This window comes from Chroicocephalus ridibundus, chromosome 3 (assembly GCF_963924245.1).
Source record: "Chroicocephalus ridibundus chromosome 3, bChrRid1.1, whole genome shotgun sequence".
Lineage (NCBI taxonomy): Eukaryota > Metazoa > Chordata > Aves > Charadriiformes > Laridae > Chroicocephalus > Chroicocephalus ridibundus.
Genome location: NC_086286.1, coordinates 11,764,250 through 11,780,463, shown reverse-complemented (window position 1 = coordinate 11,780,463; position 16,214 = coordinate 11,764,250). Strand labels below are relative to the sequence as shown.

At 53.2% G+C, this 16,214-nt stretch overlaps 1 protein-coding gene across 2 annotated transcripts; it reads right to left on the bottom strand.

Annotated features, from left to right (window-relative positions):
* Positions 1 to 11,078: 11,078 nt before the first annotated feature.
* Positions 11,079 to 15,801, bottom strand: LOC134513781 (transmembrane protein 121-like). Of its 2 annotated transcripts, none has more exons than XM_063330949.1 (2): positions 15,764 to 15,801; positions 11,079 to 12,610 (listed from the first exon to the last, which is right to left on the bottom strand). In XM_063330949.1, the coding sequence occupies exon 2, from the start codon at positions 12,607 to 12,609 to the stop codon at positions 11,671 to 11,673; it is 939 nt and encodes a 312-aa protein (XP_063187019.1). In that variant the 5' UTR covers position 12,610; positions 15,764 to 15,801; the 3' UTR covers positions 11,079 to 11,670. The 2 variants fall into 2 exon arrangements, with proteins under 2 accessions (XP_063187019.1, XP_063187018.1); XM_063330948.1 differs by lacking the exon at positions 15,764 to 15,801 and adding an exon at positions 14,359 to 14,473.
* Positions 15,802 to 16,214: the final 413 nt, after the last annotated feature.

The following is a 16,214-nucleotide window of genomic DNA, read 5'->3' as shown; positions in this document are numbered from 1 at the left end:
GAGAAGGGAAATTGTATTCTAGGAGGGGAAAGGAATGAAAAAAAAAACAATTTGGGATATTAAAGTGTCAAGAAAGAGTGCAAGAAACAAAGAAAGTAAGCAAATCTTGTCTTCTAATAAATATTTTGGTGGAGAACCCAAGAGCACAGAATTTAAGGATCATGGACTCTCCTTGTGCAGAGGCTGTCAGTAGAACCAGCACTTTTGAGAAGGAAATCAGTAACCTTTTCACACACACCGTTGCCCAATCTGCTGCCTATAAGGGAATGCCTGCTGGGACCATTCGTTTCTGCCCCAAAACAGGCTTGGTTTTTTTATGCTCATGTTAAGTGATGGTTTTTTATCAATGTGAATGGCTAATTCAGTCTCCTAGAAATAGATGGTAGATGTATTTCATGGACTGACACTACTGTGTGGAAAGCACTCTCCCCATTAGGCTCAAGGGTAGTTAAGTCTGGTCCGGTATCCCGTACCAGTATTGAAATATTTTATCAGTGGAAGCTCTGCATGCCTTTTCTCTGTCTGATTTATACCAAGTGTCTTTTGTAATCCTTTGCCAAATGCTGCATCTTTTATATGGTGTCTTTATCTCATGTTCATTGACATCTTGTAAGCCTTTGCTATTTTAACAGCAATTGTTTTGGAATTGTAGCCGAATGAAGTATTGTAGCGCAAGTGAATGGTGTCTTGTCTGTCTGCATGAAATATTAGAGTGGCTTCCACATCATTCTTCCTTTCCTTTAGTGCTTTCTTTGTCCTTTTGACTGTCCTTGCTCGGAGTCTTTTGTTAGTCTGCCCAGTGATACCCAAATATTGCCCTATATAGTGTCTGATTGCTCTGTACCCCAGTAACTTGTATAATTAGCACAGATTTTTTTTTTTTCTATAGTGCAGCAGTCTAAACCTATCTGCACTGGATTTGAACAGCTGGTGGCAGATGTTCTTATCTAAGTCCTAGAATGTATTGCTTTTCTTAAGTTCATGTGAACCCCAACAGTGCGATTACTTTAAGTTGCTGAACTGCTTGCCACTCAGCTCTTACCTGAATGCGGGCACAGTTCTTTGGCCCGAAGGTTGATTTCATGTTCTGGGCAGGCGGGCAACAAGTGATTGCACAAGAGTGACACAGGGAAAGATGGAGAACCTGTGGGAGATCAGAAAGGGTGACAATGCTGTCATCCCTAAGAAGACAGGGGGTAAGGGTGTTAGTGGGAGCCCGCGAAAGAGAGGGTATCAAATTGCAGTAAGGTAAGTGGGAAGGGAGTTTTGGGGAAGCAGCGTAATGAAATAGTGCTGTATTCACATTTCCTTTGTCCCTTGTGCGGCAAACTGGATATACGGTGTTCCCTTATCCCTCCTCAGAGAGCTAATGAGTGTTGACAGAGCAGAGTTCCTGGCTGTTCAGAACAAGCAAAAAGAAAATGTTTCTTGAGGCAGCGCTTGGATATGCTCGTTATGTTTTCTGGATGATGTGAGTGGATTCTGAAGCAGAAAGTCTCGGTTGTTGCCAAGATGAGAGGGACTGGGATGATGAATCTATGCTCTGAGCCAATGTGACTGACCTCATGTTGCTTCCTGAGTTTGGCAGCAGATTTGGGCAGACCATCCAGAAATGTGTCATGGGGCAGTGTATTGGGTTTGCATGGCAAGGTTTTGGTAGCAGGGAGTCTACCAGGGTTGCTTCTGTGAGAAGATGCCAGAAGCTTCCCTCATGTCTCATTAGTCTTGGCCAGGGCTCTATCAGCAACGGTGGTAGCACCTCTGTGATAACATATTTAAGAAGGGGGGGAAAATAACTGCTGCAGAACAGCAGCCAGAAGAGAGGAGTGAGAATATATGAGAAACAGCCCGGCAGACACCAAGGGCAGTGAAGAAGGAGGGGGAGGAGGTGCTCCACGCACTGGAGCAGAGGTTCCCCTGCAGCCCATGGTGAAGGCCATGGGGAGGCAGGCTGTCCCACTATGCAGCCTGTGGAGGATGAAGCAGGTGGATGTGGCCCTAGAGCACTCTCCTGGCAGGACCTGTGGCCCCATGGAGAGAGGAGCTCACGCTGGAGCAGGTTTGCTGGCAGGAACTGTGACCCTGTGGGAGACCCACGCTGGAGCAGTCTGTTCCTAAAGGGCTGCACCCTGTGGAAAGGACCCATGCTGGAGCAGTTCTTGAAGAACTGCAGCCTGTGGGAAGGAGCCACATTGGAGAAGTTCATGACAGATTGTCTCCTGTGTGAGGGACCCCACGCTGGAGCAGGGGAAGAGATTGAGGGGCAGAGACAATGTGATGAACTGACTGCAAACCTTGTTCCCCATCCCCCTGGGCTGCTTGAGGGGAGGAGGTAGAGAAACCAGGAGTGAAGCTGAGCCTGTGAAGAAAGGAGGGGTGGGGAAAAGGTGCTTTGAGAATTGTTGGGTTTGGTTTTTTCCTCTCATTACTCTACTGTGGTTTGTTTGGTAATAAATTAGTTTTCCCCAAGTCAAGCCTGTTTTGCCCATGACAGTAATTGGTGAGCAATCTCTCCCTGTCCTTATCTCGACCCACGAGCCTTTTGTTATATTTTCTCTGTCCTATCTGGCTGAGGAGGGGAGTGATAGAGTGGCTTTGGTGGGCACCTGGTGTCCAGCCAGGGTCAGCCCACCACAGGCAGGGTGTGATTGTTTTTGCTAGGCCACAGTTGGGGTGTTTTGTGCCAAATACATAATATTGCAAAGGCTTAGACTGTGTGCTTGTCACTGCTCAGAGGTGCTGAGCAGACAAACACCACCCAGGTGGTGCTTGCCAAGACTTTCGCCTTCAGAAGGGATCCAATGCAAATCCTCCTGTTCCTTCTTGCCCCTACCATGATCCAGGGAACGGAATGAGCATATCCTAGTGCTGCCTTAAGAAATGTTTTCTGATTGCTAGTCCTGAACACCCGGAGGTGTAAATCCAGAACGCAGTTGTAAGAAAGGCAGATATTGCTTTTGCAGAGGAGAAAAGCCGTTTCCATCAGAGGTGACATGATAAAGGAATGACTAAGACAAAGAGGCTCTAGCAAAGGCTTGTAGAACATCTCTTATCACACAGACAAAAGGACAAACTGATTCATAATGGATTAGTGTCTAAAGGGTAGTCAAACATTTAACCAGGACTAATGACACTGAGCAATTTTTTACCAAAAAGGAAAGAAATAAACTAGCCAGATAATCCCTTTAAGTGTAGCATAAAGAGAAGTAAACAGAGGCAAGACATCCGGGAAGAATTTTAGGCGCCCTGGACAGACTGTGAACCCTGGAGTACCTAACCAATGGGAAACAGGGGAGGGGAAAAATTCGGCCGGGATTAGGAAATAAAAAGGTGTGTTTCAAGAACTAAAAGTGTGCCTACTTGTTAGGTTAGCCATTCTTGCAAGAATGTTCAAATAAAATGTGCTTCGTATTGTTCACTGCCTGAGCCCTTGTTATTGGGTAAGGAGCGTTTCTCACACATTGTTGGTAATATTTTTACATTGTGGTTATAAGAAGTGTTAAAGATTACTGTCACTGGGGGGTATTAAAGAAATGTAGCAACAGAAAATTCCAGAAGAATATCTTGTGTGTTCATCAGCACTTTGGGTAGAATGGGTTTTGCTGTTTCTTCTGTTGTTTGTGTCAGCCTTCTAGTCAGCAGTCCCAGGAGAGAAAGAATATTTTATGAAACACCATGGGGAGCTCATGGCAGGGCTAGAATATGAAAGTGCTTTTTTTTGGTGTTGGGTTTTGGAGTTAGGCTATAAGCTATCCCTACTGGTAGTGAGATGGTGAAGGTTGAATGCCTGGATTTCAGTAGTTTATAGGCCTCTGGGGTGCTGAGGAGGCTCAGCCCTGGGAATCGCTTTGTTGCAGACTGAGCAGAGCTATGGCGGATATGCAGTGGGGAGAGACCGTCTCCAAATCTTAACAGACTGACCAGGTGTGAGGGATGTGATGATTTAAAGTCAATGGGACAAGAACAATCTGTTAAAGAGTCAGAACTGAGAGGTGACCCCTCAGAATTTGCAGTGTAGCCAAAATATACCCCAGTGCAGAGCTCGTACTGTTCTTTGTACCAGGTAAAAACTTTGAACTGGTCTTGTGTGTGCTACTGAGTGGAGAGAGAAGCAAAGACAGGTTGGGGAGAGGGGGGAAGCTATTCTAGTGCCAGAGACTGCAGTGATTAATGAGAGAGAAATCAAAGGCCAAGAGATGCAGTGGCTTCTTTCTGCCATGGAGTTGTATAGGGATGGCACCACTGTGCTTGTGTCATTGTTTCAGGCTCTGAGACATCCCCCTTGGGGAAATTTGGGGGTGGGAAGTGCCTTGAGAATCTGTTCTGTTCAGGTGTGTCCTGCGCTCTCTTCCAGATCAATCTGACATGTCTTTTGAGGAACTACTGCGAGTGCAGAGTGATACGAGAACAAGAGTGTGCAAGCAGGTGACCGGTGGGAAGAAAACTGCAAAACCTACCAAAGCCACGGTGAAGCAGCAACAAAGCAAAAAGGGGTAAAGAGGTTCTTTTGTCATCAGAAAAATGTGCATGTGTGCTCTCTGCACTCCAGAAGTTATGCTGTGAGCTCCTCGCAGTGTTGGCATTGCCTTGGATGTAGATCTCGTTTAAAGTGCTATGCAATAATGCCTTTCACGGTAGCGTTTCATTTGGGAATGGTCTGTTGCTGGTTTAGAGCTCTTAATATCCTATCCTGTTCAAATCCCCAGCAGCCATCTGTTAATTGATAGTTAAATTGGCACTCCATTCCTTTACACCCTGTGTATTAAGGCACTTTTAACCCATGGCATGCTATGCTTCTCTTTTAAGCTGTAGGATAGTGCTTTACTTGTGTCCCCTGGGCCCTGATATAGTCACCCTGCAGTTTTCTAAACCCCTTCCAGTTTATCATCATCTTACGCCTGGCTCCCACTGGCTGGAGTTGCAGTGACGGACAATTGTTCCGGAATTTCATTCATCCTTCTGCTATTGTATAATCTGTGGCTTGTCTGTGTTGATTTTTCACTTCCTGCCCCCGGCCCCGCAGTGCTTACCATCACAGACTTTTTCCTGTCCTCGGTGGTCTTTACATCTCCTATTTGCATACTCTGTAGGTGCTATTGATGTGGTGACTATAAAATGTATTCAACACAACAAAAGCTGTCAGATCTTTTTACAGTCCTCCACAGGCTCCAGCTAATATACCATTACCCTTTATTTGCAGTAGTTAGCTGGGTTTCAGTCCTCAGAGTCGTATCTAAGTGTTTTGAACAGGTTTCCTCTGTTACACTGGCGTCCCTAACCTATTTCTGAATCTCTGCTGAACACATGTTTTTCTGCTGTAAACAGTTGATTAGAATAATGTTTCTCTTTACCTTTTACCCAAGAGTCTGGGGGATTTTGTGTAGTGCAACATCTTCACATGGTGTCTCTATTTCTGCCATACAGTTTGCATAATTCCATTATTTAATTCCCCTAATCCTTTAAGTGATGCATCACTGTAAATCCCACATGCTGTTTCTCTCATGCTTTTGTTATGGAAGTGAGCTTCTTAAAAGAAGGACTTCAGGGAAATCCTCCGGAACGGAGCTGGCATCAGTGATGCTGTATAAAGCTGACTCGAGAGCATTGTCCAGGGGTGTAGGCACATCAGCAGACACAAAAACACACTGAACGCTGCCTTAAGTGGGATTTGGAAAATTTACTTACTCCTTTGGGTTTGTTTATGGTCCTGCCCTGGTGTTATTGTGTTGCTGAATGCGGGTATAATGCCCACATTGTGGGTACTCTCAGTGGGTGGTTCGCAGCTCTTTTTGTGTTTTTAATAACTTACCTGATGTACTGACAAATCGCAGGTCACAGCATCCAAGTAATATGGGGAGAGGAACACCCTGTTCTCACACCTTATGCTGTCCCCCTCGTACATCTAAAGCGTCAAGTCTAAAGGCCTGTGTTGTAAGGAGAACTCGTTCACTTAATTAACTCTTCTGGCATATGTACCATAAACTGTACAGCTCTTATTCCTGGGGCTTGACCTTTTCTTTACATGTGTTACCGTATACTTTCTTGCTGAGCCGGGCTGCAGCAGAATTGGCCTGTCTTTGTAACTATCAGCTGGGTGCAAAAATTCCCAACTTTGGTCTCGCCTTTCAGTGTAAGTATTAGTCAAGGGTGGATGAGTTGGTGGGCAAGGAATAGAAGAGAGTTGTTGCATGATGAATGAAAGCATGGAGAGGGGGAGGAATAATTGAGTACGGTGCGTTGACTGATGTGGATGGTGGGTTTTCACTTGATACAGTGGGGCTGTATCAAGTTTTGCATAGGACTGTTTTAACCATGCGTTTATAGATCATTTGATTGTAGGAGTCTTGTCTGGCTCTTGACCAAGTCACCTCTGCTCTCTGTAAGTATCATGGTGAAGATTGAGTGGGAGAGTCTGCTGTTCTGGAACTGTGCAGTAATGTTCTCCTGAGGGTCTGGTTAACCTCTTGACATGTTAGCCTGGACCTCATTCTGTCCTCTGCTCCTCTTAAGTGCATTTTTCTCTTTTTCAGGCCATTGGAGATGTCTTCCAAGAAGCGTGTACCTTTTCTGCGACAAGTCGTCTCTGTTACAAAGAAGGTGGGTGCTCCCGCACCCCAGTTCAGGACCTGCCCTAAGTGATGCTAATAGGGCCCGGACATGGTAATGGGGCTGCTGAAGGTGACATAGGCTGTTTGTGGAGGACAGGGCGTGAGCCACTGTCTGGTGAGTGCAGGTAGTGGTAGTGTGCTTCTGGGGAGAACGAGAGATTGGGCGCAGGAGCGGCTGCTGTATGTATAACCTGCTGCCTGGCATAATGCACAACTTGAGGAGTAACTCAAACATTTGAGACCCAACTGTTTCTAGAAGATGTAATGGCTGCCACCAATGAGAGTTGCACTGCAAGCTGTGCTCATTGTTCAGTGCTAATCACATTGGAAGTTCAAATGTCCATCTAGTTTCTAATCTGAATATAACTTTGGCTTATCATTGTTGAATCATCTTAATATGTTAATTTTCACAGTTAAAGATCTCTTTTTGTCTCTCTTTGTATGACGTGACCCAGGTAATCTGAAAATCTAGATAGGTTTGGATTCCCAGATCCATCAACTTGACAACACGTGTTCAGCCAGCTCTTGGTCTGGGAGTTGCAGGTGTTTGGAGGCAGGACTCATGCTGCCGATCCTTGGATTGGCTACTCCTGGGTGGTAGACTTGCAGATGGAAATGCCTGTTGCTTGATAGGCTGGATGCAGGCATGATGTCTTTGTGAGGGACTGACACCTTGAGTATTGGAGTCAGTCTTTGCCAGCTGCAGATGTTTTCAATGGTGGATACATAATATTCCTAGTAAAAACAAAAAATGGCAAGGTCTGATCCATGGAATAAGAGTAAAGCTTAATGGGGTAATCCTGTCCACAGTTCTTATCTTTTGCCTTCGCTGCCTTCAGGTCCACAGAGACCCTCGATTTGATGACCTGTCTGGAGAGTATAATCCTGAGATATTTATGAAGACGTACAGCTTCCTGGACAGCATCAAGAAGCAGGAGAAGGAGGTGATGCTGTGTGCTTGTCCTTGGCTGGAAGAACCTTGCTCGGCAGGGGCAGCTTCCGTAAAGGCCTTTCACAGTGGAGGTGGCAGGCAGGCAGTCACGCAGCTTTCTGCTCTCTTCTTCAGATGATTCAGAAGCAGCTGAAAAAATGCCGGAATATGGAGCAGAAGGAGAAACTTCAGCAGCTCCTGAACCGCATGGTGAGTTCCGTGCAGAATCTCCTCTCCTGCAAGGCAATGCACTAGAAGAGAGGATGTGTGGGGTCTGCCTAGACGCTTACTGACACGGGCCATCCTTTCTGTACAGACACAGCAAGAACAGGCACAGAAAAAACAGCAGGAAAGGAGGGAGAGGGAGCTGTCTTTGAAGAGACAACAGAGGGAATTGGCCAAGCAGGGAAAGAAACCCTTCTTCCTAAAGAAATGTAAGTACTCGGTGTGAACGTGCTGCAGAAAGACTTAGAGGGAGTACTGCTGATGGGGCTCCAAGCACTGGAAGCGAGTTGTCCATAATATTCCACGGAGCTGTTCAGGGATTCTTCTAGCGCTGGTACTCAAGGGACAAGCCAGGCCTGGAGCCAGGGAAGGAGGGGTGAGGAGGGGCTGGTCTGTCGAGATGATGCAGGCTTCAGTTTAAAACCTTGCTCCCTTCTCCTCTACAGCTGAGAAGCGGAAATTGGAGCTAGCCGAGAAGTACGCAGAGCTGAAGAGGAGTGGAAAGCTGGAGAGCTTCCTGAGCAAGAAGAGGAAGAGGAATGCCATCAAAGACAAGCGCCGTCTGCCCTCACAGAAGGACTTGTGACTGCTGGACAGACATGCTGTTCTCTGGCACTGGGCCTCACTCTGCCCTGGCCAGGCCTGGAAGATGGCCATCCCTCTTCCCAGTATCTGCCTTTCACTGTACGGTGATGGTGTTAGGCAGCAGAGCAGAGGCTGAACGGAAGGAAACAGTGCTTTTTTTCTGTAGCTGAAATGTCCTCTTCACTTGTGGTTTACACCATGCCTGGGTGGTGACAAGTCTGTCATGCAGATGCACATGGTGTTGACAGCTGTCTCTGTCCTTGCACCTGCTTGTCTTTTCCTCTAGTGAGGAGAGCAGGAGCCCTACCCCTCTGCCTTGCTGGCTGTCCTCCAGGTCTTATCAGACACCAACTGAGGTGGGAGAGGACCTCAGGTGGGAGGGCTCTGGTACAATGCCTGCTCTGAGCAGGCCTAGCACTCACTTTGGACCAGGTTGCCCAGGGCTTCTTCAGTTGGGTCTGGGAATGTCCAAGGACAAATGCCACCACCTCTCCGGCTTCTCCACTCCTTCAAGTTCTCAAGATGAAACTCCCTTTTTTTTTTTTTTCCCCTCCTCCTCCAGGAAACCTGCCTGGTTTAGTCCATAATCATTGTCTTGTTCTCAGTGAAGTGCCTGACTCCCTCTTCTCCGTAGCCTTGTAGGTCTGGGGGGTGGGTGGGAAGGGGTGCTGTTAGGTCTCCCCAAAGCCTGAGGGTGAATAAACAGCCTTTCCTTGCAGTGCTCCAGCCTCTGACAACTGTCACATCCTCAACTGGAGTCAGCCCAGAGAGACTTGTGTCTTCTGGGGCGCAGTGTGGCTGCGCTATCTGGATGTAATCTGCCAAGTGCTGAGTAACGGAGAGAGGATCAGAGCCCTCGGCGTGGGCTGCACCCTGGTGTGCAGCCCCTGGTGTGGCTGCCTGTCCTCGCAGCCGGGGCATGCTGCTGACTCTGCTCAGGTGCTGCCGCTCTGCAGCCGGGCTGCCTCTCTGCTTGGCTTCTCAAGGTGGTCTCTGCAGGGCTGTGGGCGCTTCTAGGAAACTGATTCTGTATGAAATAAAATACCTCAGTTTTCCTTTATTACCAGGATCGGTGCTGTTACAGTCAAAAGTGAACTTACAGGAGTTAATGTCTCCAACATCACGGTTGACCACCAGCTCTCTTGTTTCTCCTCGCTCCTGACTGCCCCTGTGGCTGTGCTGACAAGGAGACGACGCGGACTTGACCCAGGCGATCTCTGAGAGGTCAGAGCGTGTGCTGGGGAGTGCCTCAGCGCCGCAGGGCAGACAGAGTGCTCCCTGGGCGCAGCCGTGCTGTGGGCAGCTGGCGCGTGGGGCCTGGGGAGCAGCCATGCAATGAGCAAGAAATGGGAGGATGAGCAACTCCATCACACCCACCTGAGGGTGTTGCTGAAGCATCTGCCTCCGTCGTGGTTCCTGTGGGTGAAGCGAGTCCTGCTCTGGCGACAGGTTTTAGTGTAACTGGGGGAAGGCGGTAGAAACGGGATGTGTCAGCTTGGCTAGAGACCGCGTGGAAATCCTCAGCTGCCTTTAACCTGTGCGTGGCGTATTGCTTTGCACTGTGCCTGGCTGCTGCCTCCTCCTTCTCTTGCCTCGTGCTGTGGGTTGCAGAGCCTGCTGCATCCTTGTGCCTTCGGAGGACAGTTGCCCTGGGAGCGGTGTGGCAGCACCAAAGCCTAAGGCTATCCTGACCCCTTTGTGGCATTCGTCTGCTGGTTTGTGCTCTCGCTTTTTAATCCGAAGTTGAACAAACCTCCATCTGTACTTCAGTGCGAGAAGGGAAGAAGGCTGGGGCTGGGACAGGCTGGAGGTGGCTCACCCCTGTGTCACTGCTCCAGGGCCTTCCTGAGGGGCTGTGTGGGAGCAGCATTCTGGAGTCCATGTGTCCCCATCCCCAGTTGCTGGTAGGCCCTGCCCAGCAAGGAGCAAACCTCACCCACCCCCAAAGTGGTCCTTCTTTCCCCTCCTGCCCCTCTGAAACCAAATGGCTCCTTCGTGCAGGCTTGCCTGCCTGCAAGGATGTCCTTCCTAGGGTGTCACCTGCTTCTGTTCAGGTGAGGAGCAACTCTACTGGCCTCAAGTATGTGCAGAAGCTTTGTCAGCCGGGGGAAGCCCTGGGGCATTGCCCAACGCAGCCAGTGTTGTGGCACTGGGCGTTGGGACAGGTGGCAGCACAGCAACACCAGCTCCAACAGGAGGAGACGCTTCCACCATCTCCAGAACTTTCTACTGCCAGGGAAGCTGCTCTTCCCCACGGCCTCCCAGCCTCAAGGAGTTGGGTTATTTTCCTTCTGTTTCTAGTGCTGTCCCAGCTGTGTGTCTCTGCCAGACCTGCTCTGGTGTCCCTCCAGGTGGAGTGTGGGGATGTTAAGGGTGTCCCTGGGGAGGGCAGCCAAGCCCAATGGTTGCCACCAGTTGATGTAACTGCAGCTGGTTGCACAGGCAGCGGTGGCTGACAAAGCTTCTACACATACCCCCCCAGTGCCACCCTCAGAGCCCACCAGACTCACAAGGACCTGCCTCTCCTAAGTGGTGGCCAGGAGGAATGGCTTCAGACCCAGGTGTCTGGGATGCTCTCCCCAGGCCTGGGCTGTCACTGAGCGAGTTCCCCCATCCCAGATGTGTTCTGCAGCTGGACATCCAGGCATGCGAGGGACAGGCACCCATGGGAGCTGGGGGGACCTTCCTGCTGGCAGGGACACAGACAGGAGAAGGCTGCAGGGCTCAGGTCTTTTATTGCAAAGAGGGAGATACAAAAAAAGGACAGTCACCCCCTCTGGTCTCCCCCGGGCTCGCAGCTGGCTGAGGGGTGACAGGCAGGGGAAGGTCCGGACCTCGCTCCCCCAGGATGGGGGGGACCCCGGCTCAGGCAGGAGGGAGCAGGCTGCTGACAAACACTGAGCTGGAGCCAGGGCCAACCCCAACAGCAGAGCGGGTGACCCGCAGTGTCCCCATGCAGCCACCATGGCCTGAGCCCTGGCTGGCCAGAGGGCAGCGCTGCGCGGGGAGCGCTGATGGGGGGAGCCCGGCGCAGGGTAGGGCTGCCTGGCCCCAGCCAGACATGGCGTGTGGCAGGCAAACATGGCCTCCTCTGCTCCACTGCCCGTCTCACTCGGTGGGGTGCTGAGGTCCCAAACTGCTCTGTGGCCTTACGGGGGGTGGCCCTCATCGTGCCACCCTCGGGGACTGGAGCAGCTTCACCCAGGGAGGGAGGGAGCAGGGTCGTTGCCCACTGTCCAGGTGGGGAGCCCAGCAGCCCACCTCACGTATGCAGGTACAGCCAGGTGTGGTGGTGCCCAGGCTGTGGCTCCTGCTGGCTTGTCACGTGTTGTCCTGGGCCAGCTCCTCAGGGCAGGCGGGCTGGTCCCGGGACTTGTGCAGCCCCGGGGAGGGCTGGGCCTGGGAACTGTGCTGCAGGGCAAGGTCCGGCCCCGGGGGCGTGTGGTGCCGGTGCCGCTGGTACTGCACAAACGTACAGACCTTCAGCCCAATGGCCAGCATGTTCTTGCCCATGAAGATGCTGGAGACCCGGGCGTCCCTGAAGAAGATCATGTTGCTGCCTCGGATGAAGATGGTGGTGATGTTGACAGTGAGCATGCTCAGCATGGGGTACAGCATCATCCGGTGCGGCATGATGCCGATCCCTTGCATGCTGATCTCACAGAGGGACACACAAGGGAGGACGAGGAGCAAGATGTAGCAGTAGAAGAACATGATGCCCTCGGCCCAGAGTGGCAGCCCCTTCTTCTGGGGCTCCCACAGGTTGGCCTGGATGTCCAGCACATCCAGCATGTCCACAATGACCCAGAAGAGGCGGTTGCGGAGATCTTCTTTCTTCTTGAATGTCCTGACGTACTCCATGTGTTCCGTGGCCACCAACAACACGTAGAGGGCTGGGATGCAGATGGAGAGCAGCAAGGTCAGTGCTTTGCGGGCTATGAGATCCAGGCTTTTCCGGTCAGCTTTATAGTTCTGGTATACAAAGTAGACCTTGATCTCCAGAACGAAGACATACAGGAACCAGAGGATCATGGCGTAGCCCCGCTTAGCTGTCTTTACCTCTGCCCCGACCCAGATGGCCACGTAGCGGAGCACCAGCAGGAAGCACACGTCACCCACTGCCACCATGACACAGATGCCCAGCTTCCTGGAGCCCTGGCTCTGCTCCACCAGGTAGGCATCCATGAGGACGAGGCTGGTCATGATGAGCACAGTGGAGAGGCACACGTGAGGCTTGCTGACAGGTGGTGGGGGAACCATCCTGCACAGAGGAACAGGCAGGGCCGTCAGGGAGTTGCTGGGATTCCCCATCCCCACACTGGGGCCCCCTTCTGTCCCTCTCTCCCCAACAACTGTGGACGACTGAAAGATGGTGGGAGGGCTCACAGACTCTTCTCCCACCCTCTGTGCCCGGTTTGTTCCAAACCCTCAGACTCCTAGCTGAAGTGCTCCTGAGGCTCCTGGCCAGGCCATCCTGGTGGCACATGCTGGCTGAAACCCAGCTCCTAGGCTGCACATGGGGGTATGGTGGGGCAGCCTGGACAGCCTTCAAGCACTCAGGATGCTACTGCCTCTTCCAGTAGCTCACCACGCTGGTTAGCCTCGGCCATGTGAAGGGTACATCCCTTATTTTCCATGGGATTTCCCAGCCAGTGGCACTGGTTATATTCTCCACCCCATGGCACACAAGACCATATCTATATTTTTAACCCAAGCAGGTCCTTAACTGCTACGATCCAGGACAGCTCTTTTTAGTCTCCCTTATTTTCATGCACAGCATGAGGCAAAGAATTATTTTTAGCCTGGCTGTCCTGAGGGGTGGGAGGGGAAAAAAAAAATCAGACCAACATCTTCAGCTTCCTTCATCCTCACGCTCGCCGTGAGCTGTGCCTACAGCTGTTTGCCCATGCCCACCCTGCCCCAGCGCGATAAACTGAAAGCAAGGAAAAGCAGTGCCAGGACACAAGGAGCTCTGCAACCGGACCTCAATTTCAGCTGGACGCTCAGCTTTCCCAGGCTGGGGCAGAGCAAAGCACGGCCCCCAAAAGCACCCTGCCTGCCTCGGACAGCAGCGGGGCTGTCAGGCTCCCTCCCCCTGGCCAAGCACAGCTGCGGGCAGCTGCTGCCAGAGATGGAGGGAGGACGGAGCCGGGGCCTCACCAGGCAGGGCTCGGCAGCTGCTCTGGAGGGGAGCCAGCCCCCCGGCTGAAATGGAGGATGAGGCTGGCCTGCTGACTGTGTGGCACAGCGCTGCACGATGGCTGTCTGCGCAGAGCCTGCTCAGCCACACCTGGCCCATGACCACCATCCTGGTCACCGGGCGGGCAGCGCGTGGGTGGCACTTGACCATGGAGCAAGTGCTCGGGAGCAGGATGGAGGCCATGTGGTTAACGGTCACCCCCGTGTACTGATGCTCCTGATGCTGACACTGACGGCACGGGGTGCAATCTACCTGAGCTCCTGCTTTTTGGCCAGGGGAGCAGGTGTCCGGCACGGTCGTTCATCTCTGGACCCAGAAACATCCTGGCACGTTGAGGGAGGCAGTGAAGCCTAAGCCTGCCAGACCCGGCTGCCTCCAAGGGGGAGAGATGAGAGGCCGGCGGGCACGGGGGATCTGCTGGATGTGGCACAGCTGGAGTGTGCTACACAGCTGGGGTCTCTCCTGCACTTCACCCCACGGCCTCGCCGAGCCTTCGGAGGGGCCGGGGCTGTCCGCCCGCAGCCCAGCCGCTGCCCCACCTGACGAAAGGGGCTTTGCCGGTCCCCACGCCCGCCCCGGGCTCGGAGCGGGGCCATCCCACTCCGCTGCCTCCCGCCACGGCAAAGCGCATCCCACGGCGGGCTGCGTCCCCTCGGGGCGCCCGGGCACACGGACGCCCCCGGCCCTGCCCGTCCCAAGCACCCCCCCGGGATGGGGCAGGCCCTGCCCGCCGGCCGTGGGGGCCCGACCCGAGGAGTGGGGCCCGGCGCGGCCCGCAGCCCGCCGCCCCCCGCCCGGGCCGCGCTTACCTCGGGCGACTCCCCGGGGCGCCGGGGCAGGGCGGCGGCGGCGGCGGCGGTAGCGGCGGGGCCCCGGCGGCGGCCCCGGGCCCGGCGCGGCATCGCCCGGCGCGCCCCGGCGGCGGCTCTGCGGCGGCGGCGGCGGCGTTTGGCCCCTCCCGGCGGGGCGGGCGGGCGGGGACTGCGGCGGCCCCCGCCTCACCGGAGCGCCCGGCACCGCCCGCCGCCCCCTCTTGCTCCCGTCCCCTCCGCCCGCCTCCCTCCGGCAACCTCCGGTTTCCCCCGCCCGGGCACCCTCCGGCCCCCATCAGCTCCCGCCGCGGGGCCGCATCCCGCACCCACCCTGCCTCCTGCCCCTCGGCCTCCTCTGGCCCTCCCCGGAGCGCTCCATGGGTGCTCCCTGCCGCAGACCAGGAGAGGCCCCAGGGAAACCTGGGGCGCCCAGTGAAGCCTGGGCTGGCAAGGGTCCAGCCCGCTGGCGGGCACCGGGACCCCTCCTCGCTGGGGCCTTGGGGTCCTGGGGAGCTCCAGCTCCAGCTCCACAGGACACTGGTAGAGCTGGGGGCTTGCACGCAGATAAACCAGGCCAGCGGAGGCAAAAGGTTTCCCTTACCCTGGTCCCTCTGCAAACGCTCTCCTATCAGACCGAGCAGCTTACCGCATTTAACTCTGAGCTTGTTTCTAATTGATTTAGATCTTAGCTACAACAGGGAAGGTTTTCCAGTATATTTCCACTCTGACTTTGAAGTGCTTATTGTAAATATATGTACTTTGGAAGACTGGGAGGCGCTGGGATCTCTGGAGATGGGCTAAGAGCAAAATCAGGCACAGACCTGAGTGAGAGGACAAACGCCAGTCACAGCCACTGAGTGCCAGAAGTGCAGCCCACCTCACCTCCAGCCACTGACAGGGTGGCCATAGGTCCCCTGTTGTATCTGATGCCCTGAGGCATCTTGGGTGGCACCAGAAACGTATGAACCCCACCTGTAGTGTCCATGGCAAACGGAGACAAGGAACCAGCATCCAGGCTCAGCTCACGTGTCTCATGGTGAGTGTGGGGTGGTTTATGCAGGCAGGTGAATGGAGCAGAGCTATGGGTTGCAACAAGTCAAAGGCTTTGGCTGTGGGATCGTTCTCCTAGGCTGGGAAAAAGCATCAGTCTCCCGAAGGGCTGAAAGAGCGGGAAAACAAAGCAGCCAAAGCAACCTGTCTCCAAAAAGGAACGGAGACCTTGCAGCTCAGGCTGAGTGGAGAGCACTGTGAGGCATGCAGGGGGAAGCCAACACAGAAACAAAACCTAGATCTTTCCTGCTGGACACAGAAGCAGCAGTTCTCACTCAGTACCAGGCTGTAGGGAGGAGTGAAGGGTCTCTGTCCATGGAGGCACCCGGGGGGTGGCCACGGAGGTACTCACGTGACAGAGAGAGGAGAGAGGTGCTAGAGGCAGCTACCAAGCAGTGGGGCTAAAGACAAGATGATTCATCCCTGGGCTGGAATCATAAAACCCCTGCGTCTTCACTAGAGACTAGGACAGGAGGTGACAACATCCGCGTGGGAAGCAGTAAAGAGCTGCTTTAACGAGACACATAAAAATAAGCAACCAGAGCAAGAGCAGATACTTACGTGCTTCTCTAAAACATGATGCTGGAACCAGGGTGCCAGAGTCTGCATGTGGATGCAGCTGTGATCCAAGACAAAATGGAAGGAAACCGAAGAGGGGTACACCAGCGGTCCCAGGCAGGTAGCTGCTCCCTGGCTGCTGCTGGCTCCAGACCTGTGAGGAAAAGCATCTTCAGCTTAGCCCTGTGCTGCTTAGGACACCTGCACCCCACCCTTGTCACTGAGGAGTCCCTCTAGGGCGGTGA

Bases quoted from the DNA above. Each gene is read 5' to 3' on its own strand.
- LOC134513781 (XM_063330949.1), bottom strand. From the start codon at position 12,609: ATGGTTCCCCCACCACCTGTCAGCAAGCCTCACGTGTGCCTCTCCACT.